Raw genomic sequence first — 27160 nt, 5'->3', positions numbered from 1 at the left:
CTTTCCATCCCTGCATTTACGTTCCATCCCGGCAGTACAGTTGATAACCATTGCTATAAATGCCAAAAATCCAATCTTACTGAAACATATATCACTTGTTGGTGTATCCCTCTGTACTGATACAGATCTACTACACACCACTCCTCTCAGGATCCCTCCCCCTTGACCCATCTTCCTCTACTTTCTTCACTGCCTCAGCATATGACAACTTCTGCACTACTCTATCCCTGGAAACCTCAACCTGCCTCTCTCACACCGGACATTTCGGATCCCCAGCCCCATGGGCACCCCTGCAATTAACACTACTTTCCCCAATGCTACACATTCCTTTGTCTCATGCCCTTCTGCACACTTCTAACACCTAAGAACCTCCCTCCTACACACTGCTGCCACATGCCCATAAGCTTGACACCTGTAACAACGTAATATATTCGGCACAAAAGCTTGAATAGGATAACTTGTATACCTTAACATCACTTTGTCGGGCAAAGACTCTTCTGTTTCACCACTCACGCCACCGTCTGCGTCGCACCAAACGACGAGCATCACAAACACCGGGAATCTTCCCCTTCAGTTGCTCACCTTTCACATTTACCGCTACCCCAGTAATCACTCCTTTCAATGACACCCTTTTCTTGAGCGCAAAACAATTCACATCTCTTGTCGCCATTCGTTAAATGCGGAGCGCCTGCTCCCTCTGACCAGCAGAAACACAAACAATTATCACAAGACCACTTCTGGTTACCTTCACCGATTCCACAGCACCCAACTCTGTTTTCACCCACCCTGAAACCACAAATGGATCAGCCAAAAGGCAAGGGTCCACTTTTAACAAACCATCTCCCTTTTTCCCGCTATTTTTAACCTATTCAAGCTCACCCTCTACCTCCTCTGCCTCTTTTCCCCTCCATTCCTCCTCCGTATTCCAAGTATACGTCTCCTTATGATAATACTGCACTTTTCCTGACATGCATCTTGTTCTTGCCCTCTCAAGGGATGCCATTTTTCCCTGGGCTAATCCTTTCTCGTCAATCACTCTTAGACTCCTGAGTGGCGCAGTGGTCTAAGGCACTGCATCGCAGTGCTAACTGTGCCACTAGAGATCCTGGTTCGAATCCAGGCTCTGTCGCAGCCGGCCGCGACCGGGAGACTCATGGGCGGCGCACAATTGGCCCAGCGTCGTCCAGGGTAGGGGAGGGAATGGCCGGCAGGGATGTAGCTCAGTTGATAGAGCAACGCCAGGGTTGTGGGTTCGTTTCCCACGGGGGGCCAGTATAAAAAAATATATATATGTATTCACTAACTGTAAGTCGCTCTGGATAAGAGCGTCTGCTAAATGACTAAAATGTAAATGTGTACTGGGATTCTGAGAATTTCAACGTTGCCTTAAGCTGAGCTTCAAATGAGGAAACCAGAGCAGTACAGGATGTTACACACGGCTCTGATTGGCCTGTTAGGCGTGATTGAATAAGGCTTCAACCAATGACCCGCAAAAGAGGGCATGTCCCATAGTGTGATGTCGAACCAAGTCGACTGAAAGAGGACCATTTATATTTACGGTAAATGTCTGTTGCAAAGCCCCGAACCCTCTCTCCGCACATGACATTCCGTTGCTAATGTAAGTTTAAAAGTTAATGTACATATTATGTCAATTGAAATCTCCTCACGCTGCCTCTCCTCAAACTTTCATCAATCAGAAAAGCCCCTAAAGTAACTAAGGTGTCCACTAACATGGCCCCCAAAGGTCAGTAGTTCAGATATTGCCTAATTCAGCTGGCCTAGACCCACTGATAAACTCCTCACCTAACGTTCATAACTGTGAGTCAAGATTGACTGTACAAGATACAATACTCAAATCCCTGAGCAGATCTGAGGCCTAGCTCTCCCTATCAATAGAGGGTCTTCCTCTTCCTTGGATCAGAGCCAATTGGGGTAGGGGTTGAAATGCACACTTCACTCAGCACCCCATCCATTTCTCAATGCCTTCTGCTCAATGGCTCAGACAGCCTGTGTGCTCCTTTAGCCAGGCCTGAGATAGAGTTCAACGTGCCTGTGATGGTGTAAACCAGGGCTGCCCAATTCTGTTCCTGGAGGGTTTTCATCCTCCTTCTAATCAGGGACTAATTCAAACCTGGGACACCAGGTGAGTGCAATTAGCTACCAGGTAGAAACAAAAACCAGAAGTGTTTAGGATCCCCAGGACCGGAATTGGGCAGCCCTGGTCTAAACACTCCACACTAATGGAGCAGGTGGACCAGGTGTTGTCCACTATATGACCACTCTGGAGCAAACAAGACCCAGATGGCTTGTGGTTGTAACCTTCCACTCACTGATCTACACTCCTGTCCTCAAATCACTCAGTCCATAGTTGTTTTAACTAAACATTGGCTACAATTTCCCCTTTCCTTGAGAATCGTCAATTTTCTTTTTAAACCTACAGTTCTATCCTTGCCTCTCTTCAGCCTGTATGTAAATCGATATTTAAATTCTCATCAAAGTGTAAAAATCCTCTCCTCCTCCTCTTCTGACAGAAAATAGTTAAAGCGGGAGATAAGGACCTGGACGGCCAGCTGGACTTTGAGGAGTTTGTCCACTACCTGAGAGACCACGAGAAGAAGCTCCGGCTGGTCTTCAAAAGCCTGGACAAGAAGAACGATGGTAAGAGCACAGAGAGGGGCCCCATAGGCCGGAGCCACACAACCACTGAATGCTTTCACTTGTATCACTATGTTTATCTTAAACCACAGTTTAGCCTACAACGTGCTATGACGTACTATTCACTTGGGGGGAAATTATGCATTGGGTTTAGCTGTGCATACACAATGACATCTGAGGAAATTCAGCCTTTAGGTCAATTACATCGAGGTGCTATTTTATAAGCTGGTATTAAAAGCTTAGTGATATATTATCCGCTCAGTGAGATGATATAATAATTCAAGCCCCTTACAAGTGGCTGATGTTGATGTTTAGTCTTTTGCCCCGCAGGTCGCATCGACAAGCAGGAAATCATGCAGTCCCTTCGAGACCTGGGGGTTAACATCTCCGAGCAGCAGGCTGAGAAGATCCTCAAAAGGTAAGGCTGTCAACCTGGGCTGACGTGTCTCCCGTCTCACCGACACTCTTGTCTAAACCATTAGCTCTAAGTGTCTGTCTGTGTTAGTCAGTCCAGCATGCGTTTAGTCTCTTCTCTACTTCTTACTCTCTCTACTTCTTACTCTCTCTACTTCTTACTCTCTCTACATCTTTGCCCCCTTTCACCTCTAATTCCTGACTGGTGAACCGGTCTTGACTGTTTGCAGTCAGTGTCGTCTATTTACCACTGGCGGTTAGCTAGATGCTTGGGTCAACTGGGTATCCCAAGTCCACCAGAACCTTCCACAGAAGTGTTTCCCTCCAAGCATATTCCCTCCGGGATACTGCCTGCCTGCTAGCCCTGGTCAGAGATGCCACTCCTATGCTGTCATACCTGATGGCTTTTTTGGGGCTTGGCCTTTTTATAGAAATAATAAATAAAACATTTTGTGCCAATATAATTTACTCTGGTTAATATAAACCTAGCGTTATTTTCTTCTCTGACTGAAGTGAAGTGTTGCATCTTTGTTTTAATACCAATAACTAGATCTACTTTTCTTTTATGTTACATATTAAGCCATTTTCCACCACGACCAATATGGATATCACTGAATCACTAAGATTCCATGATATCCCCCCCTCGTTCTTTTTAGTTCTAAATGTGTGTATGTGCTTCTCCCTGTTCTCTGTGCCTCCCCTCTCCTTTTTCTCTCTCTCTTTCACCCTCTTGCTGGTCTCAGAGTAAGGAGGGGCCTTATCTGGGCCCCTATCATGTAGTAATGGAATCCTCTCCGTCTGCTTGCCCTACCTGTCCCGTCCCTGTCACAAACCAACGCATCGTCTTCTCTTCTTATTCTACTCTGTGTTTCTGCCCTCTCCTCCAAGTTTTATTTTCATTATTACAAAGAAAGCGACAGCAAAAAGCTGCATCCCTTCAATTGCTTGTAAAAAGTCAAAATTAAGAAGAGTACTGAATGATTCCCATTCCCCAACACACGAAAGGCCCATGTCATGCTTAAATTTGAAAAGGGAAAAAAGCAGCACTTAAAGGCATTGATCCTTTTATTCAAAAAGGTGTGCATGTGTGAGCATACTGCTTCTGAATTCAGGCTCACACACATAAGTGTTCTGGTGAAACAAAAGAGAAGATGCGCTGTAAAAAGCTACATTCTAATGGGTCTGGTCTTTTCTGTTTTTCTCACAGCATGGACAAGAACGGCACGATGACCATCGACTGGAACGAGTGGAGAGACTACCACCTACTGCACCCCGCCGTTAACATTCCCGAGATCATCCTGTACTGGAAACACTCAACGGTAAGACTAAGTTAGAAAGAAAAACAGCACTTTTTCTCTCAGGGTTGTTCTAAAGAACAAGCTTTTGTTGTTTTTCATCAAGTAAAAACTATGAGGATAGTATGAGACACGTTTGTATCACTGTCTTCAGCTATTAAAGCTTTTGAATGACAAATACTGGAAACAAAGGAAGGAATTTTCTGAGGGCTGTTTATAGAAAAGCATAGTTGTGTTCATATATTGTCAATGCTCCCACAGACACTCTCCATGCCCCAGCCATATTAGCCATCTAGGCCCTGACCAGGGTTCCCGGAAATACTCCCTAAAGGAGCCAAACAGGTCACTGTGATCCTGCTTAATCCCCTTGAACAGATCAACCAACCACCTTCCGCTGACGTCAATCAGCAAGCTTTTCCGCTACCGTATCCTGTTAGGCCAGGAGAGCAGACAGTCGTTCCTGTAGATCATAGTGGAGATTCAGTTCACACACTCGTCGTGTTCATGAAGGTCAATTTTTATATTGGAGTGACACGGGACCATAAGAAGTACTGTGGCTTATGTGAATTAGAGTTTTTGAGCAGGATGCCTTTTTACCTGATTCCCCCGGTGAATGTTATATCCTCGTCGGTTCGACCTGCTATCACGGTACGTTTGTGCGTGCCTCGGGGGGGACCTGTTTTAAATTGGGAGACTACCACTCTCTAAGTGGACATGAACTTGAGGGAATTTGAATGGGTTAAAAGCGGCTCTCGCAGCTGAAATAGTTGGTGCTCTCACGATTTCTTCTAAGAACTCACAGTTAAAGTCAAGGGACATTCCTGTTCAAATTACCGTGGCGCACCGACTGGCTGATCCCCTGCAGGAGGTGGAACTGTTATGTAATACCTGTTTACATACTGAAAACCTGTGATGCTTCTCTGCCTTATTGGACCCCCCTCTACAGTTGTCAAAACAAGGCTTTCAATTATATCCCAATGGCATGCCTATATGTGTTGGCTTATGATTGCATAATACTGTTGGTCGCAGGTTAGAATCAGGAAATTGACCCACCAGTCCAACAACTCTATATGTCAATCATGGTACCCCGCTGTGTGTGTTCGCCTCCATCCCTCCATCCACTGCCCTGACCTGCTCCTGTCTGTCTGTAGATATTTGATGTGGGGGAGAGTCTGATGGTGCCAGATGAGTTTACAGCCGAGGAAAAGAAGACTGGGATGTGGTGGCGACACTTAGTGGCTGGAGGGGCAGCCGGCGCCATGTCTCGAACATGCACCGCACCCCTGGACCGGCTCAAAGTGCTCATGCAGGTAAGGACACTCCCATGGAGAGGATATTTCAAGAACTGACCTCGGTTCAGTTAAGAAGGAAAAAGGACAATAACTTATTTTTGTGTTCACACTGCAATTGAATTCCAATCCTCTTTAATGCAACAATTCTTAGTTCACTTTTAAACTGACAGTCAGGATATTTGGCTCACATTAAATACAAGCTTAAAAGCTCACTCCACCTTTTAGCTTATACATTATTCATATAACCTATGTATTTATCCTATTGCAGAGAGACAATTGCATAAGGCCTGTTCTTAGGACACTGTTTCTGCTAGCGAGTGCAATTCCACTGATAGCACCCGCAATGATTGAGACACTCAGAACAGAAGCACTCAGAACAGAAGCACTCGTGTCAGTAGAAGCCCAATGGGATAGATAACAGCTCAGAGTTCGTCCCTCTTTCTTTATCTGTTTATCCCATTTTCCATCTATCTGTGTTCACTCATTCCCAGTGTTTCTTTGAGCGGATGACATGAAAACATGAACCATGTGTTGACACATTCCACCAACATTATAGGGAGGTTTGATAGAGGAGAAAAACGATCTGTCTTACGGTCTCGTTTCCAGGTCCACGCCTCCCGTACCAACAGCATGTGCATCGCCGGCGGCTTCACCCACATGATACGCGAGGGCGGCATGAGGTCACTATGGCGAGGCAACGGCATGAACGTCATCAAGATCGCCCCCGAGTCGGCCATCAAGTTCATGGCTTACGAGCAGGTAAACCTATCGTTCAGCACCTTTACTTTAATATGGTGGGACCCTTTCTAGTGCTGTCAAGTTGAAGCCAATTAACGTTTAGGAACATACTCAGAGGAAATACTACTATAAGCTCCTGTCACTTACCAAGTTGGTCTTGACTAGGTCCTCTCATGGCCTCTCATAGTTGAACTCAAGTGTTCTTGAGGACTGTCACTAACCAGCGTTGTTGTGTTGTGCAGATCAAACGTTTGATAGGCAGCAACCAGGAGACACTGGGCATCCTGGAGAGGTTTGTGGCGGGATCTCTGGCTGGAGCCATCGCCCAGAGCAGTATCTACCCCATGGAGGTGTTGAAGACCCGCCTAGCCCTGAGGAAGACGGGCCAGTTCTCTGGCATCGCTGACTGTGCCAAATACATCTTCCGGAAGGAGGGCATGGCCGCCTTCTACAAGGGCTACATTCCCAACTTGATAGGCATCATCCCCTACGCCGGCATCGACCTGGCTGTCTACGAGGTGTGTGTGTGTCAGGGTTTCTGTTAGGAAAATGTGACGCCGGACAACGTGATCGGGTAGATTTAAATTTACCGGCCATTTGAGAAATGTACGGGACCCATATGCATTGGGTGTGTAACCCATTAGGGTGTCCACCCACAGTGCTCAGAATGACGGAAATCACATTTAGATTATGGTAATACATCTTAACAGAACATGCAACTCCTGTAAAGAAGCAGCCAATAAAAAATCTTTTTCAAACATTTGCCAAAATGCAATTCGTGGGAAAACGCCATTCTAAACAGCACAACTGATGCGAGCGGTTCCATAGGCCTATGTTACAGAGATGAAAATCTCAGTTAGAAATGGGTTGCTAATATGACTATGATTGTGCCTTTGGCTTCTGGACAACGAAAGAAAGTTGATATGAAAACCAATAGAACAGGAGAGAAATAGCATATGAGGAAGTCTTTCATAGGCGGCGCATTCAATAGCTTCCCCTAAAGTAAAGTGAAATATATTTGCCAAAATTATATATTTACTCAAAATACTTCACCAGAGCATGACTTAGCCACAGAGGAATCGAGGATCATTAGCTTCCTTTTTTAAAATAGCTGTGGATTGTTTCAAATCACAAGCTCGTATAGGCTTATGCCTATATGGACAGCGCGCGTGGCAATTGGCAAAAGCTGATTAGCTGTCGGTGAAAAGCATCTAAAATATGTGTGAAGATAATGTGCCTTGAGTATAATTACAAATGTTGAGACAAGAAGGGGAGGGATGTGTGGCGAAGATATAGGGGTGTCTCTCTCCAGAATGCGCTCAGCTCTCCAGAATGCAGTTAGCTGTCTCTCGCCAATTCTTGCGCATTCATTGTGTGAATTGGTTTTCCCCTTTGAGTGAATGTTTGTTTATTTTTATCAATTCCCCATTACATACAGTGAGCTCCAAAAGTATTGGGACAGTGACAATTTTGTTGTTTTGGTTCTGTACTCCAGTACTTTGGATTTGAAATGATACAATGACTTTGAGGTTGAAGACTGTCAGCTTTAATTTGAGGGTATTTTCATCCATATCGGGTGACCTGTTTAGAAATGACAGCACTTCTTGTACATAGTCCCCCCATTTTAGGGGACCAAAAGTATTGGGACAAATTCACTAATGTGTATTAAAGTAGTATCAGTTTAGTATTTGGTCCCAGATTCCTAGCACGCAATGATTACTTCAAGCTTGTGACTCTACAAACTTGTTGGATGCATTTGCTGTTTGTTTTGGTTGTGTTTCAGATTATTTTGTGCCGAATAGAAATGAATGGTAAATAATGTATTGTGTCATTTTGGTAAATTACAATAGAACATGTTTCTAAGCACTTCTACATTAATGTGGACGCTACCATGATTACAGATAGTCCTGAATGAATCAGGAATAATAATGATGAGCGGGGAAATTAGAAGCACATATCATACCCCCCCAAGACATGCTAACCTCTCACCATTACAATAACAGGGGAGGTTAGCATTTTTTTGGGGGGGGGTATGATATTTATGCCTCTTTCTCACTCATCATCGTTGCTGCCTATCGAATTTCACCCGCGGGTGATTTTATTTGGCTGCCTAAGTGTCTGTATATACATTGCATTCGGGAAGTATTCAGACCCCTTCCTTTTTGCCACATTTAGTTACGTTACAGCCTTATTCTAAAGTGATTTAAAATATTTTTTTCCTCATCAATCTACACACAATACCCCATGATGACAAAGCGAAAATAGGTTTTTAGAAATTTTAGCAAATGTATAAAATAAAAAAAACGGAAATACCTTAACACAAGCAAATTAGCTCATGTTCCAAAGTATTCCCACGCATAAGAGAGATATACTGTATGTGATCGTATACAAATGCAAGCAAGGTTTGAAATTATTGTTTTAGTAAAATATTATATCTGTTTGCAGTCAATTTGCAGTCTACAAATTATTTGTAATTATGTTCCGGCCCCGCTCAAGAACAAATCGGCCCACGGCTGAATCTAGTTCATGATCCTGGGCTAGTTGATACAATGTTGCAAGTTCGCTAGTGACAACTTCGGGCCGGACCCAGTTGATCAAATCAAATCAAATTGTATTGGCCACATGCGCCGAATACAACAGGTGCAGACATTACAGTGAAATGCTTACTTACAGCCCTTAACCAACAGTGCATTTATTTTTCATAAAAAAGTAGAATAAAACAACAAAAAAGTGTTGAGAAAAAAAGAGCAGAAGTAAAATAAAATAACAGTAGTGAGGCTATATATACAGGGGGGTACCGGTGCAGAGTCAATGTGCGGGGGCACCGGCTAGTTGAGGTAGTTGAAGTAATATGTACATGTGGGTAGAGTTAAAATGACTATGCATAAATAATTAACAGAGTAGCAGCAGCGTAAAAAGATGGGGTGGGGGGGCAGTGCAAATAGTCCGGGTAGCCATGATTAGCTGGTCAGGAGTCTTATGGCTTGGGGGTAGAAGCTGTTGAGAAGTCTTTTGGACCTAGACTTGGCACTCCGGTACCGCTTGCCGTGCGGTAGCAGAGAGAACAGTCTATGACTAGGGTGGCTGGAGTCTTTGACAATTTTGAGGGCCTTCCTCTGATTGATATGATGCAATGTTGCACTTCACTAGCGATAGCTCAAGTCAAGACAGATAAAAAGGGAGGCAGACAGGCACAGTAGAGAGATGAATGCGATAGAATGAACCTGAATTTTCATCAAGATATTTTGAATTGTTTTTATTTGTCAGCTGAATGTATTTTTACTTGTATTTTTAGTTGACAATGGAAGTTATAGGCCTACTGCTTCATTGGCCTAGGCTATCTTCAATTACCAAATAAAAAATAGTAGCCACCTTTAATCGTGGCCATCAAAACTGTTTTTAACACGCGATTGCATTTAGAATTGTTGCCCAATGACTGGGCTTATAAAAGCACATGTTTTACAGCAGCAACCAGCTGAGGAGATGCAGAAGAAATCCAGCTCAAAATAGGCTCTGTAGGCCTATGCTGTGCGTGTATGATAGTTGTGTTGGATAAATAAGATGCATGACGACTAATGAAAATACACACTCGACTGGTATTTCCATCAATTAATAAAAAGCATAATTTTGCAATGTGATTGTTTTTTCTCCCGGTCAATTTGGCTGGCAATTATTTTATTTATCGTCTTCATTTTTTTTATTGCCTAAAGCCAGCAATTACCGTCTAACGGAAACCCTGGTGTGTGTGTGTTGCTAGGAGGCTGTACTATTAGGACATCTCCTCTCTGGTGTTCTAATATCTCAGGACCACACATTTTCTCTCTTCAGCTAACCATTTTGTCTTTCTTTTTCCCACTCTTTTTTTCTCCCTCCTTCCTCCATCAAGACTCTGAAGAACTCATGGCTGCAGCACTATGCCACAGACAGTGCTGACCCAGGGGTGGTCGTCCTGTTAGCCTGCGGTACCACCTCCAGCACCTGTGGACAGCTGGCCAGCTACCCCCTGGCCCTGGTCAGGACCCGAATGCAGGCACAAGGTACGCCCACTGCCAATATCTATTTGGAGTTTCATTAGATAACTTGCATAGAATGAATTAGTGACAGTGTTGGTTCATGGACCCACCAAAATCTGTGGTACAATGGAATTTGTTAATCGGGGATGCATAATGTCTGTCTTCATATTGGTAGTGGGGTACAGGGGTAGTGTGTTTTATTACAGATATATACAGTGAGGGAAAAAAGTATTTGATCCCCTGCTGATTTTGTACGTTTGCCCACTGACAAAGAAATGATCAGTCTATAATTTTAATGGTAGGTTTATTTGAACAGTGAGAGACAGAATAACAACAACACAATCCAGAAAAACGCATGTCAAAAATGTTATAAATTGATTTGCATTTTAATGAGGGAAATAAGTATTTGACCCCCTCTCAATGAGAAAGATTTCTGGCTCCCAGGTGTCTTTTTATACAGGTAACGAGCTGAGATTAGGAGCACACTCTTAAAGGGAGTGCTCCTAATCTCAGTTTGTTACCTGTATAAAAGACACCTGTCCACAGAAGCAATCGATCAGATTCCGAACTCTCCACCATGGCCAAGACCAAAGAGCTCTCCAAGGATGTCAGGGACAAGATTGTAGACCTACACAAGGCTGGAATGGGCTACAAGACCATCGCCAAGCAGCTTGGTGAGAAGGTGACAACAGTTGGTGTGATTATTCGCAAATGGAAGAAACACAAAAGTACTGTCAATCTCCCTCGAACTGGGACTCCATGCAAGATCTCACCTCGTGGAGTTGCAATGATCATGAGAACGGTGAGGAATCAGCCCAGAACTACACGGGAGGATCTTGTCAATGATCTCAAGTTAGCTGGGACCATAGTCACCAAGAAAACAATTGGTAACACACTACGCCGTGAAGGACTGAAATCCTGCAGCGCCCGCAAGGTCCCCCTGCTCAAGAAAGCACATATACAGGGCCGTCTGAAGTTTGCCAATTAACATCTGAATGATTCAGAGGAGAACTGGGTGAAAGTGTTGTGATCAGATGAGACCAAAATCGAGCTCTTTGGCATCAACTCAACTCGCCGTGTTTGCTGCCTATGACCCCAAGAACACCATCCCCACTGTCAAACATGGAGGTGGAAACATTATGCTTTGGGGGTGTTTTTCTGCTAAGGGGACAGGACAACTTCACCACATCAAAAGGACGATGGACGGGGCCATGTACCGTCAAATCTTGGGTGAGAACCTCCTTCCCTCAGCCAGGGCATTGAAAATGGGTCGTGGATGGGTATTCCAGCATGACAATGACCCAAAACACATTGCCAAGGCAACAAAGGAGTGGCTCAAGAAGAAGCACATTAAGGTCCTGGAGTGGCCTAGCTAGTCTCCAGACCTTAATCCCATAGAAAATCTGTGGAGGGAGCTGAAGGTTTGAGCCTCGAAACCTTAATGACTTGGAGAAGATCTGCAAAGAGGAGTGGAACAAAATCCCTCCCGAGATGTGTGCATACCTGGTGGCCAACTACAAGAAACGTCTGACCTCTGTGTTTTGCCACCAAGTACTAAGTCATGTTTTGCAGAGGGGTCTCATACTTATTTCCCTCATTAAAATGCAAATAAATTTATAACATTTTTGACATGCGTTTTTCTGGATTGTGTTGTTGTTATTCTGTCTCTCACTGTTCAAATAAACCTACCATTAAAATTATAGACTGATCATGTCTTCGTCAGTGGGCAAACGTACAAAATCAGCAGGGGATCAAATACTTTTTTCCCTCACTGTGTGTGTATATGTGTGTGTGTATATGTGTACACACACACATATACATGCCTTGATGACAGCTTTGCACACTCTTGGCATTCTCTCAACCAGCTTCACCTGGAATGCTTTTCCAACAGTCTTGAAGGAGTTCCCACATATGCTTAGCACTTATTTGCTGCTTTTCACACCTGTTAATTGAAATGCATTCCAGGTGACTACCTCATGAAGCTGGTTGAGAGAATGCCAAGAGTGTGCAAAGCTGTCATGAAGGCAAAGGGTGGCTATTTGAAGAATCTCAAATATAAAATATATTTTGATTTGTTTAACACTTTTTTGGTTACTACATGATTCCATATGCGTTATTTCATAGTTTTGATGTCTTCACTATTATTCTACAATGTAAAAAATATTAAAAATAAAGAAAAACCCTTGAATGAGTAGGTGTGTCCAAACATTTGACTGGTAGTGTAAGTATTCAGACCCTTTGCTATAAGACTCGAAAATTGCGCTCCGGTGCATCCTGTTTCCATTGATTGTCCTTGAGACTTTTCTACAATTTGATTGGAGTCCACCTGTGGTAAATTCAATTGATTGGACATGATTAAGAAAGGCACACCTGTCTATATAAGGTCCTACAGTTGACAGTGCATGTCAGAGCAAAAAATAAGCCATGAGGTCGAAGGAATTGTCCGTAGAGCTCCGAGACAGGATTGTGTCGAGGCACAAATCTGTGGAAGGGTACCAAAAAATGTCTGCAGCATTGAAGGTCTCCAAAAACACAGTGGCCTCCATCATTCTTAAATAGAAGAAGTTTGGAACCACCAAGACTCTTATTAAAGCTGGCTGCCCGGCCAAACTGAGAAATCGGGGGAGAAGGGCCTTGGTCAGTGACCAAGAACCCGATGATCAGCTCCAGAGTTTCTCTGTGGAGATGGTAGAACCTTCCAGAAGGACAACCATCTCAGCAGCACTCCACCAATCAGGCCTTTATGGTAGAGTGGCCAGACGGAAGCCACTCCTCAGTAAAAGGCACATGACAGCCTGCTTGGAGTTTGCCAAAAGGCACCTAAAGGACTCTCAGACCATGAGAAACAAGATTCTCTGGTCTGATGAAACAAAGATTGAACTCTTTGTCCTGAATGCCAAGCGTCACGTCTGGAGGAAACCTGGCACCATCCCTACGGTGAAGCATGGTGGTGGCAGCATGAGGCTGTGGGGATGTTTTTCAGCAGCAGGGACTGAGAGACTAGTCAGGATCGAGGGAAAGATGAACGGAGCAAAGTACAGAGAGATCCTTGATGAAACACTGCTCCAGAGAGCTCAGAACATCAGACTGGGGCAAAGGTTAACCTTCCAACAGGACAACGACCCTAAGCACACAGCCAAGAAAACGAAGTGGCTTCAGGACAAGTCTCTGAATGTCCTTGAGTGGCCCAGCCAGAGCCCGGACTTGAACCTGATCGAACATCTCTGGAGAGACCTGAAAATAGCTGTGCAGCGATGCTCCCCATCCAACCTGACAGAGCTTTAGAGGATCTGCAGAGTAGAATGGGAGAAACTCCCCAAATACAGGTGTGCCAAGCTTGAAGCGTCATACCCAAGAAGACTCAAGGTTGTAATCACTGCCAAAGGTGCCTCAACAAAGTACTGAGTAAAGGGTCTGAATACTTATGTAAATGTGATATTTCAGTTTTTTATTTTTAATAAATTAGCAAAAATGTATACAAACCTGTTTTTGCTTTGTCATTATGGGGTATTGTGTGTAGATTGATGTGGGAAAAGTAAAGGGGTCTGAATACTTTTCGAATGCACATCAGATAGTTGCCTCATCAGCATTGACCAGCATGGCTAATAATATCGACATTGACCCAGTTTCCAGAGTGGTGCATCCCTAGTGTTGATGTGTATCTCATGTCGCTCATCCTCTCATGTTGTTTCCCCTCAGCCACCATCGAGGGCGGTCCCCAGATGACCATGTCGGGGCTGTTCAAACACATTGTGAAGACTGAGGGTGCATTCGGACTCTACAGAGGCCTGGCCCCCAACTTCATGAAAGTCATTCCAGCGGTCAGCATCAGCTATGTGGTCTACGAGAACCTCAAGATTAGCCTGGGGGTGGTGTCACGTTGAGGACCAGGGGGAGAGGGAGAGAGCACTTCCCCTTAAGGCTAAATGGGTATTTTTTGCTTTGCCAAGCAACAGAGTGGTTGACTCTGAAAAAAGGGAGGAATCTCAGCAGACTGAGAGCTGGGGTTGTTGGAGAACATCTCATTCTGTAAATGTTATGAAGACCGGTGGGGAGAGGTAGATGGAGGGAGGAGAGAGATGCTACAACACTAAGGACAAAAAAGCGATGGACAGATGGGAACGGACACTGTGACTGGGAGAGAGATGGAGATCCTCTCTCATAGCTGTAATCTTAAAGTATCATTATTTAAGGAGTTATTTTGTTATCAATCCAGAGGCACTTCACCTTGAGTCCACTGTTGGATTTTTATTATCAAATTTGAAGCCCCAGGTTAACTGAAAAGCAATCTCTTCACTGGAACTCCAGTATTATCCAACCTGCTTGAAGTTTGTTAACAAAAATGTATTTAGGGAGCAAAAATCTGCTTTTGTTTGAATGTTGCACTGTGGCGGCTGCTGTTAAGTTTGTGGGGACTGGGGAGTGACAAAAGCAACTAGGGGAGCAGGTATCAAGTGTTTGACCCTTCACTCAATAGTACTATCCTATAGTTGGCAGTATTAGTCAACCTATATGGCTTGTGAAAGAAGACCAAAGTCGAATTCAAGACAAAGGGCTTTTCTGATTGTCATCTAAAGTTGTCCTATGTGTAATATGTATCCATCCGCCTTAATGCAGCACTCCTTAAAATGTAAGAGGCAGCAACTATTAGGGCATTAGCTGTTATGAATTTGTCTGGAGGGATCAAAACCTCAACTCACCATTTTGATTTATCTGGTTAATTCCTTTATTTTAGGCCCCATTCAAAAGTAATCCAAAACATGTTTTTCCCTTTTTCTCATTGTATAACTTGATGACAATGTTAAACAACTGATTTGAACAGAAAAGCTGATGCAGGTTGGATTCCGAAAGTGTCTTATTGTCTACTTAGTCTTAAAACAGCTGGCAAGAAGTGTGTATGTCTTGATGCTAATTCATTTTTTGTATTGTAACCAGATATTTATTTAAATGTGGTCCAAGACAGGCAGCGCTCAAATAATAGATACTGTTAGCAGATGTTTAGTTACAATACTATAACATATTCATAAACTGTTAATATATTGTTTTCCAAGATACGATGTAACACAAAATGATTACCTACCTACTGATCAAGGTTTGAGGTGTTACGCTGTCACTTCCTGTTTAACATTTCGGACAGGAAGTCCTGATTTGTCATGGTTCCTCCGCACCTTCTCTGCATTTGATGTCTACGGTCTGTAAATGCGTGAATTTCCGAAGTGTAGGGTATTAAGTAAGAGCGTGAGGGCGCGGCGGCGTAGTGCGGCCTTAGTTAAAGTGCATTGCACTTGTAAACAACAACAGCAAGTGTGGGAGTGCTCAGTCCCCAGTACGCAGAGTGGAGAAACATTTCTGCAATGGGACAGGGCAATGGTCTGTGTGAATGAGGACCTTGCAGTACGGGAATGTGTTCTAGTCTCTTGTTCTGCTCCATTACATTTAAACTGCAATGATGAGCAAACAGTACCACCAAGCTTCCTCTGGCTGCACTTAAACAAAAAAGGAGATGTGTAGGCGCCGGCAGTTAACAACACTTAATGCACTTTAAGGTAATCTGTATTAACTTTAACCAGACTTTAATATTTTTGATTATTAATAAAAGAATAAAGCAGTTTGACTGAAATCAAATTATGGATTGCTAGCATTGCATAATGACGTCCTTTTTTCAATCATCAATTTGACGGATATGATTAATAATATTAAGTGTTATATGGAGCGTGAATGGAGGCTGATATGTTATTTGTTGTATGGCTTAATGTCTCAAGCTGTTTCTCCTTTATGCTGAAGGCCGTTTTTTGTTTTCATCTGAATATGTGAAAGAAATATATTTACAGTTCCAATTTGAGACTTGGTTATCCCTCGCAAATATTCAAATGCAAGACTTAAGTGTTCTGGCAGTTGCCTTATTTTACTTCAGATGCATGAATCGACTTTTAGATTAATGTACTCCAATTCCAGAGGATGGAGAGGACAATTTGTCTTATTAAATACTTTTTTCCATCCTTAGGGATAATTTAGTATTTATTTAGCCCAAAGGCTGGCAGATGGCGATATTGAGTCATTTCTGGAAGAAACTGGGAAAATGAGGACTTTCTTTATGAAACACCATTCCCCTCACATATTTCTGGCACTGAAATAGAATGTGTTTGAAATTGATCTCAGGTGCATCCTGTTACCATTGATCATCCTTGAGATGTTTCTACAACTTGATTGGAGTCCACCTGTGGAAGATTCTATTGATTGGACATGATTTGGAAAGGCACACACCTGTCTATATAAGGTCCCACAGTTGACAGTGCATGTCAGAGCAAAAACCAAGCCATGAGGTCGAAGGAATTGTCCGTAGAGCTCCGAGACAGGATTGTGTCGAGGCACAGATCTGGGGAAGGGTACCAAAAAATGTCTTAAGCATTGAAGGTTCCCAAGAACACAGTGGCCTCCATCATTCTTAAATGGAAGACGTTTTGACCCACCAAGACGCTTACTAGAGCTGGCAGTCCGGCCAAACTGAGCAATCGGGGGAGAAGGGCCTTGGTCAGGGAGGTGACCAAGAACCCGATGGTTACTCTGACAGAGCTCCAGAGTTTCTCTGTGGAGATGGGAGAACCTTCCAGAAGAACAACCATCTCTGCAGCACTCCACCAATCAGACCTTTTATGGTAGAGTGGCCAGATGGAGGCCACTCCTCAGTAAAAGGCACATGACAGCCCGCTTGGAGCTTGCCAAAAGGCTCTCGGACCATGAGAAACAAGATTCTCTGGTCTGATTAAACCAAGATTGAACTCTTTGGCCTGAATGCCAAGTGTCACGTCTGGTGGAAACCTGGCACCATCCCTACGGTGAAGCATGGTGGTGGCAGCATCATGCTGTGGGGATGTTTTTAAGCGGCAGGGACTGGGAGACTATTCAGGATCAGGGGAAAGATGAACAGAGCAAAGTACAGAGAGATCCTTGATGAAAATCTGCTCCAGAGCGCTCAGGACCTCAGACTGGGGCGAAGGTTCACCTTCTAACAGGACAACAACACTAAGCACACAGCCAAGACAATGCAGGAGTGGCTTCGGGACAAGTCTCTGAATGTACTTGAGTGGCCCAGCCAGAGCCCAGACTTGAACCCGATCTAACATCTCTGGAGAGACCTGAAAATAGCTGTGCAGCAATGCTCCCCATCCAACCTGACAGAGCTTGAGAGGATCTACAGAGAAGAATGGGAGAAACTCCCCAAATACAGGTGTGCCAAGCTTGTAGCGTCATACCCAAGACAACTCAAGGCTGTATTCGCTTCCAAAGGTGCTTCAACAAAGTACTGAGTAAAGGGTCTGAATACTTATGTAAATGCGATATTTCCGTTTTTTATTTTTAATAAATTAGCAAAAATGTATACAAACCTGTTTTTGCTTTGTCATTATGGGGTATTGTGTGTAGATTGAGAGAAAGAAAAAAACAATCAATTTCAGAATAAGGCTGTAACGTAACAAAAATGTGCAAAAAGTCAAGGGGTCTGAATACATTCTGAATTCTCTGTATGCATGTATATACGTGTGTGTGTGTATGTATGTATATATACTGCTCAAAAAAATAAAGGGAACACTTTGTACACAATGTAAATGAAAAATGTCACATGCTGTTGTGCAAATGGAATAGACAACAGGTGGAAATTATAGGCAATTAGCAAGACACCCCCAATAAAGGACTGGTTTTGCATGTGGTGACCACAGACCACTTCTCAGTTCCTATGCTTCCTGGCTGATGTTTTGGTCACTTTTGAATGCTGGCGGTGCTTTCACTCTAGTGGTAGCATGAGACGGAGTCTACAACCCACACAAGTGGCTCAGGTAGTGCAGCTCATCCAGGATGGCACATCAATGCGAGCTGTGGCAAGAAGGTTTGTTGTGTCTGTCAGCGTAGTGTCCAGAGCATGGAGGCGCTACCAGGAGACAGGCCAGTACATCAGGAGACGTGGAGGAGGCCGTAGGAGGGCAACAACCCAGCAGCAGGACTGCTACCTCCGCCTTTGTGCAAGGAGGAGCACTGCCAGAGCCCTGCAAAATGACCTCCAGCAGGCCACAAATGTGCATGTGTCTGCTCAAACGGTCAGAAACAGACTCCATGAGGGTGGTATGAGGGCCCGACGTCCACAGGTGGGGGTTGTGCTTACAGCCCAACACTGTGCAGGACGTTTGGCATTTGCCAGAGAACACCAAAATTGGCAAATTCGCCACTGGCGCCCTGTGCTCTTCACAGATGAAAGCAGGTTCACACTGAACACGTGACAGAGTCTGGAGACACCGTGGAGAACGTACTGCTGCCTGCAACATCCTCCAGCATGACCGGTTTGGCGGTGGGTCAGTCATGGTGTGGGATGGCATTTCTTTGGGGGGCCGCACAGCCCTCCATGTGCTCGCCAGAGGTAGCCTGACTACCATTAGGTACCGAGATGAGATCCTCAGACCCCTTGTGAGACCATATGCTGGTGTGGTTGGCCCTGGGTTCCTCCTAATGCAAGACAATGCTAGACCTCATGTGGCTGGAGTGTGTCAGCAGTTCCTGCAAGAGGAAGGCATTGATGCTAGGGACTGGCCTGCCCGTTCCCCAGACCTGAATCCAATTGAGCACATCTGGGACATCATGTCTCGCTCCATCCACCAATGCCACGTTGCACCACAGACTGTCCAGGAGTTGGCGGATGCTTTAGTCCAGGTCTGGGAGGAGATCCCTCAGGAGACCATCCGCCACCTCATCAGGAGCATGCCCAGGCGTTGTAGGGAGGTCATACAGGCACGTGGAGGCCACACACACTACTGAGCCTCATTTTGACTTGTTATAAGGACATTACATCAAAGTTGGATCAGCCTGTAGTGTGGTTTTCCACTTTAATTTTGAGGGTGACTCCAAATCCAGACCTCCATGGGTTGATACATTTGATTTCCATTGATCATTTTTGTGTGATTTTGTTGTCAGCACATTCAACTATGTAAAGAAAAAAGTATTTAATAAGATTATTTCATTCATTCAGATCTAGGATGTGTTCTTTTTGTGTTCCCTTAATTTTTTTGAGCAGTGTAGTACATTTGTCATAATTTGGTTGTAATCCAGAGAGGTTAGAAAATGTATTTAGATCTGAGGCTGTTTAGTGATTCTAGTGTGGATTTTAAAGAAAACATGAATCATCAGCGTACAATGACACCTTTGTTTTTAAGCCCTGGATTTCTAATCCCCTGATATTATTGTTGGATCTGATTTTAATAGCTAACATCTCGGTGGCCACAATAAATAGATATGCCGATAGTGGACAACCTTGTTTTACTCCTCTTGACAGTTTAAAACTTTCTGAGAAATAGCCATTATTTACTATTTTACACCTAGGGTTACTGTAACCGGTGTGAAATGGCTAGCTAGTTAGCGGTGCGCGCTAGTAGCGTTTCAATCTGTGACGTCACTCGCTCTGAGACCTTGAAGTAGTTGTTTCCCTTGCTCTGCAAGGGCCGCGGCTTTTGTGGAGCGACAGGTAACGGTGCTTCGAGGGTGACTGTTGTCGATGTGTGCAGAGGGTCCCAGGAGAGGGACGGAAGCAAGACTGTTACATTACTATACATGATTTTGACCCATTTTATAAGAGATTCACACAAAATTGAAATGCTCCAGGCATTTATATATAAATCCCAGTCGTACTTTATCAAATGCCTTTTCGAAGTCTGCTATGAATAGGTGCCCTTCTTTGTGAGGCATTGGAAAACCTCCCTGGTCTTTGTGGTTGAATCTGTGTTTTGAAATTCACTGCTCGACTGAGGGACCTTACAGCTAATTGTATGTGTGGGGTACAGAGATAAGGTAGGCATTTAAAAACCATGTTAAACGCTATTATTGCACACAGTGAGTCCAAGTGACTTAAGCAAATTTTTACTCCTGAACTTATTTAGGCTTACCATAACAAAGTTGAATACTTATTGACTCAGGACATTTCAGCTTTTTCTTTTTACAATTTCGAAAAACATAATTCAACTTTGACATTATGGGGTGTTTGTGTGTGTAGGCCAGTAACAAAAACATTTTTTAAAATCAATTTTATATTCGGCTGTAACACAACAAAATGTGGAAAAAGTAAATACTTTCTGAAGGCACTGTATATCATTTTCATAGTCACGGCATGCTTTGTGTAAGAGCTATTGAAGACTGAAAGCAAAAATATATAAATATAATACCCCCATTTTTCTCTATCCTCCCCTGATTCAGAATATATCATTTTCATAGTCATGGATGCTTTTTGTAAGCGCTATTGAAGATTGAAATCTTATTATAAAAAATGTAATAAGTGTGGATTTTTCTCCATCCACCTCTGATTAAGAATATACCATCTTCATAGTCATGGCATGCTTGGTTCAATAGCTATTGACAGAGAACTGACTATCCAATATAAAATAAATGTTACCTCTGTAGTCAATGGTTCGTGCTACTGTTGTGAATCAGACATGTGATTTCTCGACCTGTAACCTGTGTACTCTCGATCTATTCTCTAACGTTACTTCTCATGCCATAACACAGCTCAATCACCAATTACAATGTCCCTTTCTTGAAATATCCAGTGCTAAAAAGCATGAAGTAGTAGTTACAGCATTCTTTGTGATTTGGCCGGTGGGTGACGGGGTGTCAGAAGTGTGGTCATATGATTGTGTTTCCCCTAGCCTTTAGGTGGGGTGAGTTGTTCGTCTATTTTCTCATTGGACAGAAACTGGTGCTGCATGCAAACACACATTGCCTTATATTGGCCAGGTTGTTGCAATTGCTCTCAAATGAACCGCTGCCTACTTGCCACCCTCCATTTAGGGCTGTTACGGTGACGGTATTACCACCACACCGGCGGTCACGAGTCATGAAGGCAGTCAAATTCCACATGACGGTTTAGTCATGGTAATTAGGCTTCTCCAAGCTCTGATGCTGCTGATGGTCATTAGTAGCCTACCAAACTTGCTAACTGCCTGGTACTCAGCACTCTATTGTCCCTCTAATCACTCTGACATCAATGGAAATGTAATCGAAAATCTAATCTAACACTTCATGAGAGCCCATGAGCTCATGTTGCGCAACATTTCTATAGGCTATGCAATTGTGTGAGAACAGCGTGAGGGCCTCTATTAAAAAGAGTAGGATCCCATCAACTTTCTATAGGCTAGGCCTACTATATTTATTTCTCAACTTTCCTAATATTAAGCACATTGCTTCTCTACAGCGGTCTACCATTGAAGACTACACGTCATGCTATTTGTATTCAATATGACCGGCCGTTCGTTCAAGCACCACCACGCTACCGCGAGTCACAACCTCTCAAACAGTACAAGAGTTGATGCCTTCACACAGCACACGCGAGCTGTCCAGCGCAAAAAGAAGCGCCCATCAATCTACTCACTGAACTTATTTTAGGAAAAGTGATTTACAAAAGTAAACCTTCAATAGTGAACATACTAGCAATATGCTGGCTACTGTTGATAGTCTGCAAAAAGAAAGCTACAAAAAGACTCCTAGCATTAGTCTTGGCTAGCCTACTGTAGCCATGTCTATCTCTTTTGGAACGTTTGTCTTAAAAGGGGCAGCGTGTGGTGGCACACAGGCTATTTACTTTCCTTTGATTGACGAACAGCAAGCCTGACTATTTTATAAAAGATGTCGAACCGACTGAATAAAGTTGATCTCATATCCTTGCCATTCATAAATCATACAACGTAGTTATATGTCCATGGTATCGCATCCGGACAAGTAAAACTAAAGATCTTGTTTGTATTTTTGAAATGAAGTTCATCGGGACTTGCCAGACAGTGACATTAAAGTGAGTGACCCGTCAGTAGCCTACCGAATTGCATCGGTAAGAGAGCTGTTCATTTGGCTCCCTAATTTGCTTACTGGTAGCCTTTTTGGCTATTATCTGCATATAAATTATGAAAACATTCGATGAAGATGGTGAATTGTCCTCAGTGCAGGAAAAATAGGTAGACTGGTCCAAAATATGATAAAATAAAACATTTTTTAATACATATTTAATTTACATTTTTAAGCTAATGGTACTTATATGGTATTTTCAAAGATATTGATATAGGTCTACTGATTTAATCAGTGTTGCCAATGAAATACTCAACTGCTGCTTTCTGTGTAGCAATGTGTAGCATCTGCTTCATTGTTCAATCATACCTGTATTGCAGATAGCTAAGAAAATACATCTTAAAAGAAAGCTTGAAGCCTGTGGAAGTCAGCAGACTCTTACAGGATTATTTAAAGGCCCAGTGCAGTTAAATCATATTGCACAACAGCAGAGGAAACTAACACTGTAAAAGTGTGATTTTTTTTTTTTTTGCATTGTTATTTCCTGATAGATGCCACCAAAATAGAGCTTGTTCAGCAAAAAAAAATCTAAACACCCCCTAGCCCGGGGGAGCCTGGCTAGCTACTTTTTCGATTTCACTGGCTACTCCATGTACTTGTGGAAAAAACGGATCTGCCATCTAAAACATACTATTAGCAGAAGGAACGAGTTATGGTAAGGTTGTTGTTGCAAGGAATAAGACAAATGGGTCACTAAATAGGCTTTTTCAGCAATTGTATCCCAACTTTCTGTCCGGTCACACTGCTTTTGTGTCTCTGTCAAAGCAGATGACACCACATCACCTGACCCGTGTCGCTGGTATGAGGCTATGTCCCCGTGGTCTGGGCACATATGTGCCCTGAAGAAACAGCTCACCATGGAGACCAAGGTGAAGCAGGGGGCTGAGAACATCATCCAGACCTATGCCAGCAGCTCCTTCAAGGTTTGGAACGCACACACTACTTTTTAAAGTCCTCCTTGAATTATATTGGCTCTGTTAAAGAGCAGAATACATCATGCTGTCTAATGTAGTGGCTTGTATATTAAACACAGGGCTCCCATTTATTTTGTCATGTCAGGCTCACTGGAGAATTTCCATTGTGAGAATGTTCAGTAATGTGGCGCCAAGGCTCGCTGCTGAACTCTGCACTCTGCAGCAAGTGATTTATGCCTCCACTGCTGCCTTGTGTGATTTAAACTCAGCATTTATATGGATTTCCCACCAGACACACACACTCAGTCACACACCACACACACACAACTGTGTTCTCTCACACACATACTCTCTCACTCAAACATAGACATATACTCACACAAACACCCTTTTTCTGAGCCGGACTGAGTTTCTGTGTGGACTTCTCTCCCAACATGGCGACAGCAGCAGACCATGTGACTCTGGGAACAGAGAGTGGGAGAAAGGCAAGGTCCGGACGGTGGAGAAGGAGAGATGAGTAGACTGAAGGAGGATGCTCTCAGCATGCTGTTGAGAGGGGGAGAGAGAGACTCTACCAACCTGACTCTCTCTCACAGGTATAAATCCGACCTAGGCTACTTTATGAATGTGATTTGAAATCTATGACACTTGACTGTATGAAGAGGTCACAGGGGGCTAATGTATAGGTGAAGGCTTTTGTTCCAGCCAAGCAGCCAGTAACACACCGAAGGCCTCATTTATAACATTAGCTGCCTGAAATGAAATTTTCCACAAGTACATAGTAGCCAGGCAAATAGAAAAAGTAGCCAGCCAGGCCGCCCCGGAATGTTTTTGCCGAAGGAGCTCTATTTTTGTGTCCTCTGGTACATTCTAATGCCTTGATTCCATCTGAAATGCACAGCGAAATTATTGAATACTTTATCGAGTTTACCTCCCAGATTGGAAACATTTGTTGTGGTATTGTGTAGAAAGACATGACTTTAAAAAATGTACTACTGAAAATGTATGAATTCAGTGTATTGTTAGTTGTTTTGGATATTGTCTAGGCCTATATGATCAGGATTATTTTCCAAGTAAGCAAATATTAAACCTTTTAACATTCAACCTGTCTTCTCTTGAGATTAGTCTAATTTACAGTTTTACTGCAATATGTACACTACCTACCGGTCAAAAGTTTTAGAACAGCTACTCATTCAAGGGTTTTTCTTCATTTTTACTATTTTCTACATTGTAGAATAATAGTGAAGACATCAAAACTGGAATAACACATATGGAATCATGTAGTAACCAAAAAAGTGTTAAACAAATCAAAATATATTTTATATTTGAGATTCTTCAAATAGCCACCCTTTGCCTTGATGACAGCTTTGCACACTCTTGGCATTCTCTCAACCAGCTTCATGAGGTAGTCACCTGGAATGCATTTAAATTAACAGGTGCCTTCTTAAAAGTTAATTTGTGGAATTTCTTTCCTTCTTAATGTGTTTGAGCCAATCAGTTGTGTTGTGACAAGGTAAGGGGGGTATACAGAAGATAGCCCTATTTGGTAAAAGACCAAGTCCATATTATGGCAAGAACAGCTCAAATAAGCAAAGAGAAACGACAGTCCATCATTACTTTAAGACATGAAGGTCAGTCAATACAGAACACTTCAAGAACTTTGAAAGTTTCTTCAAGTGCAGTCGCAAAAACCATCAAGCACTATGATGAAACTGGCTCTCAAGAGGACCGCCACAGGAATGGAAGACCCAGAGTTACCTCTGCTGCAGAAGATAAGTTCATTAGAGTTACCAGCCTCAGAAATTGCAGCCCAAATAAATGCTTCACAGAGTTCAAGTCAGACACATCTCAACATCAACTGTTCAGAGGAGACTGTGTGAATCAGGCCTTCATGGTCGAATTACTGCAAAGACACCACTACTAAAGGACACAAATAATAAGAAGAGACTTGCTTGGGCCAAGAAAAACAAGCAATGGACATTAGACCGGTGGAAATTAGGTCTGGAGTCCAAATTGGAGATTTTTGGTTCCAACCGCCGTGTCTTTGTGAGACGCGGTGTGAGTGAACGGATGATCTCTGCATGTGTATTTCCCACCGTAAAGCGTGGAGGAGGAGGTGTTATGGTGTGGGGGTGCTTTGCTGGTGACACTGTCTGTGATTTATTTATAATTCAAGGCACACTTAACCAGCATGGCTACCACAGCATTCTGCAGCAATACGCCATCCCATCTGGTTTGGGCTTAGTGGGACTGTAATTTGTTTTTCAACAGGACAATGACCCAACACACCTCCAGGCTGTGTAAGGGCTATTTTACCAAGAAGGAGAGTGATGGAGTGCTGCATCAGATGACCTGGCCTCCACAATCCCCCGACCTCAACCAAATTGAGATGGTTTGGGATGAGTCGGACAGCAGAGTGAAGAAAAAGCAGCCAACAAGTGCTCAGCATATGTGGGAACTCCTTCAAGACTGTTGGAAAAGCATTCCAGGTGAAGCTGGTTGAGAGAATACCAAGAGTGTGCAAAGCTGTCATCAAGCTAAAGGGTGGCTATTTGAAGAATCTCAAATGTAAAATATATTTTGATTTGTTTAACACTTTTTGGTTACTACATGATTCCATATGTGTTATTTCATAATTTTGATGTCTTCACTATTATTCTACAATGTAGAAAATAGTAAAAATAAAGAAAAACCCGAATGAGTAGGTGTTCTAAAACTTTTGACCGGTGGTGTTAATTGCCACAATTATGTTCATTAAATTATGTATTTTATGAAAACAGAAAAATTAAGTAAATAGCCCACATTATCTTGAAAAATAAGTTAAAGGTTTTGTTTTTCCAGGTTTCTGGGGGGGGTTTCGCTCTCAACATTACACTTGTTTAAATAAAAAAATTATAAAAAATCCCAACAATGCTTAAACCACAGAAGTCCACTTTTGAGGTCTGGGAAAGAGCTGAGAAATTTAGATTTTTTGGGTATAGTTACCCTTTAATTCAAGTGTGCACCTAGCAAGAGGCTGTTTAGCTGTGTTTTTGTAGCACTCGTGATGGTAGATTCAAAACAAATACAATTTTTACATTACATTTTAGTCATTTAGCAGACGCTCTTATCCAGAGCGACTTACAGTTAGTGCATACATTATATTTGATTGATGAAAATAGTCATGATATTGTTCTGCCATCTAAGCAGAGGCTACTTTGTAGTTAAAGATGCATTATGCAGAAATCGCGCCGCCATGTCTTGGTTGCAATATTTTGAATAGTTTGCCTGATTTCTGTTTATATGACAAAACAAGCAAGATAATCATTCTACCATCTAAACCACTGTGAAATCTTTTCCATAACCAAAAATGTTGTTTTTAGTTGATTCCCTAGTAAGGTCAATACATTTGTGTATTGTTGAATTCCGTTTTAATGCCTGGATTCTGAGAGGGCCCTAATTATCATATTTGGACCCGAATGAGGCTCTCCACTACCTATTGTTCCTGCAGTTATGATTCACAGTCTTCATTAAATGTTTTCATAATTTATTTGCAGATCATCGCCAAAAATCCTAGGCCTACCAGTAGCCTATTCAAATTAGGCAGCCAAATGAACGGCTCTCTCACTGATGCGATTCGGTAGGTTACACTGACTGATGAGACGAGAGTCACTCACTTTAGCGTCACTGTCTGGCAAGCCCCAACATCCTAGGAAAGAAAACCTAGGAAATCCTTTGGTTTACTTATCCCTGTGCGATACCATGGACATATACTTAGTGGCCAGTTTATTAGTTACACCACCCCATTCACGAAAATGGTTCGCTCCTACAGACAGTGAGTCACGTGGCTGTGGCTTGCTATATAAAGCAGGCAGACCGGCATCAAGGCATTCAGTTACTGTTCGATTTGAACGTTAGAATGGGAAAAGCGACTTTGAGCATGGTACGATCATCGGTGCCAGGCGCACCGGTTCCAGTATCTCAGAAACGGC

General features: G+C 43.0%; 1 protein-coding gene and 1 pseudogene across 1 annotated transcript in view; both read left to right on the top strand.

Annotated features, from left to right (window-relative positions):
- Positions 1-16622, top strand: part of LOC121541425 (calcium-binding mitochondrial carrier protein SCaMC-2) — a 52604-nt gene extending 35982 nt beyond the window's left edge. Inside the window, exons 2-9 of the mRNA XM_041850423.2 lie at positions 2532-2658; positions 2986-3073; positions 4277-4388; positions 5516-5674; positions 6263-6415; positions 6637-6912; positions 10281-10431; positions 14107-16622. Of these exons, the coding sequence (XP_041706357.1) occupies positions 2532-2658; positions 2986-3073; positions 4277-4388; positions 5516-5674; positions 6263-6415; positions 6637-6912; positions 10281-10431; positions 14107-14291 (1251 nt within the window). The 3' untranslated portion in view covers positions 14292-16622. The remainder of the gene's footprint in view (positions 1-2531; positions 2659-2985; positions 3074-4276; positions 4389-5515; positions 5675-6262; positions 6416-6636; positions 6913-10280; positions 10432-14106) is intronic.
- A 6462-nt stretch (positions 16623-23084) lies between these two features.
- LOC121542171 overlaps positions 23085-27160 on the top strand; it is a 49374-nt pseudogene continuing 45298 nt past the window's right edge.

The sequence above is a fragment of the Coregonus clupeaformis genome, chromosome 27 (genome assembly GCF_020615455.1).
Source record: "Coregonus clupeaformis isolate EN_2021a chromosome 27, ASM2061545v1, whole genome shotgun sequence".
Lineage (NCBI taxonomy): Eukaryota > Metazoa > Chordata > Actinopteri > Salmoniformes > Salmonidae > Coregonus > Coregonus clupeaformis.
The sequence above is the reverse complement of the archived record's forward strand: the minus strand, read 5'-3'. Positions and strand labels throughout refer to the sequence as shown.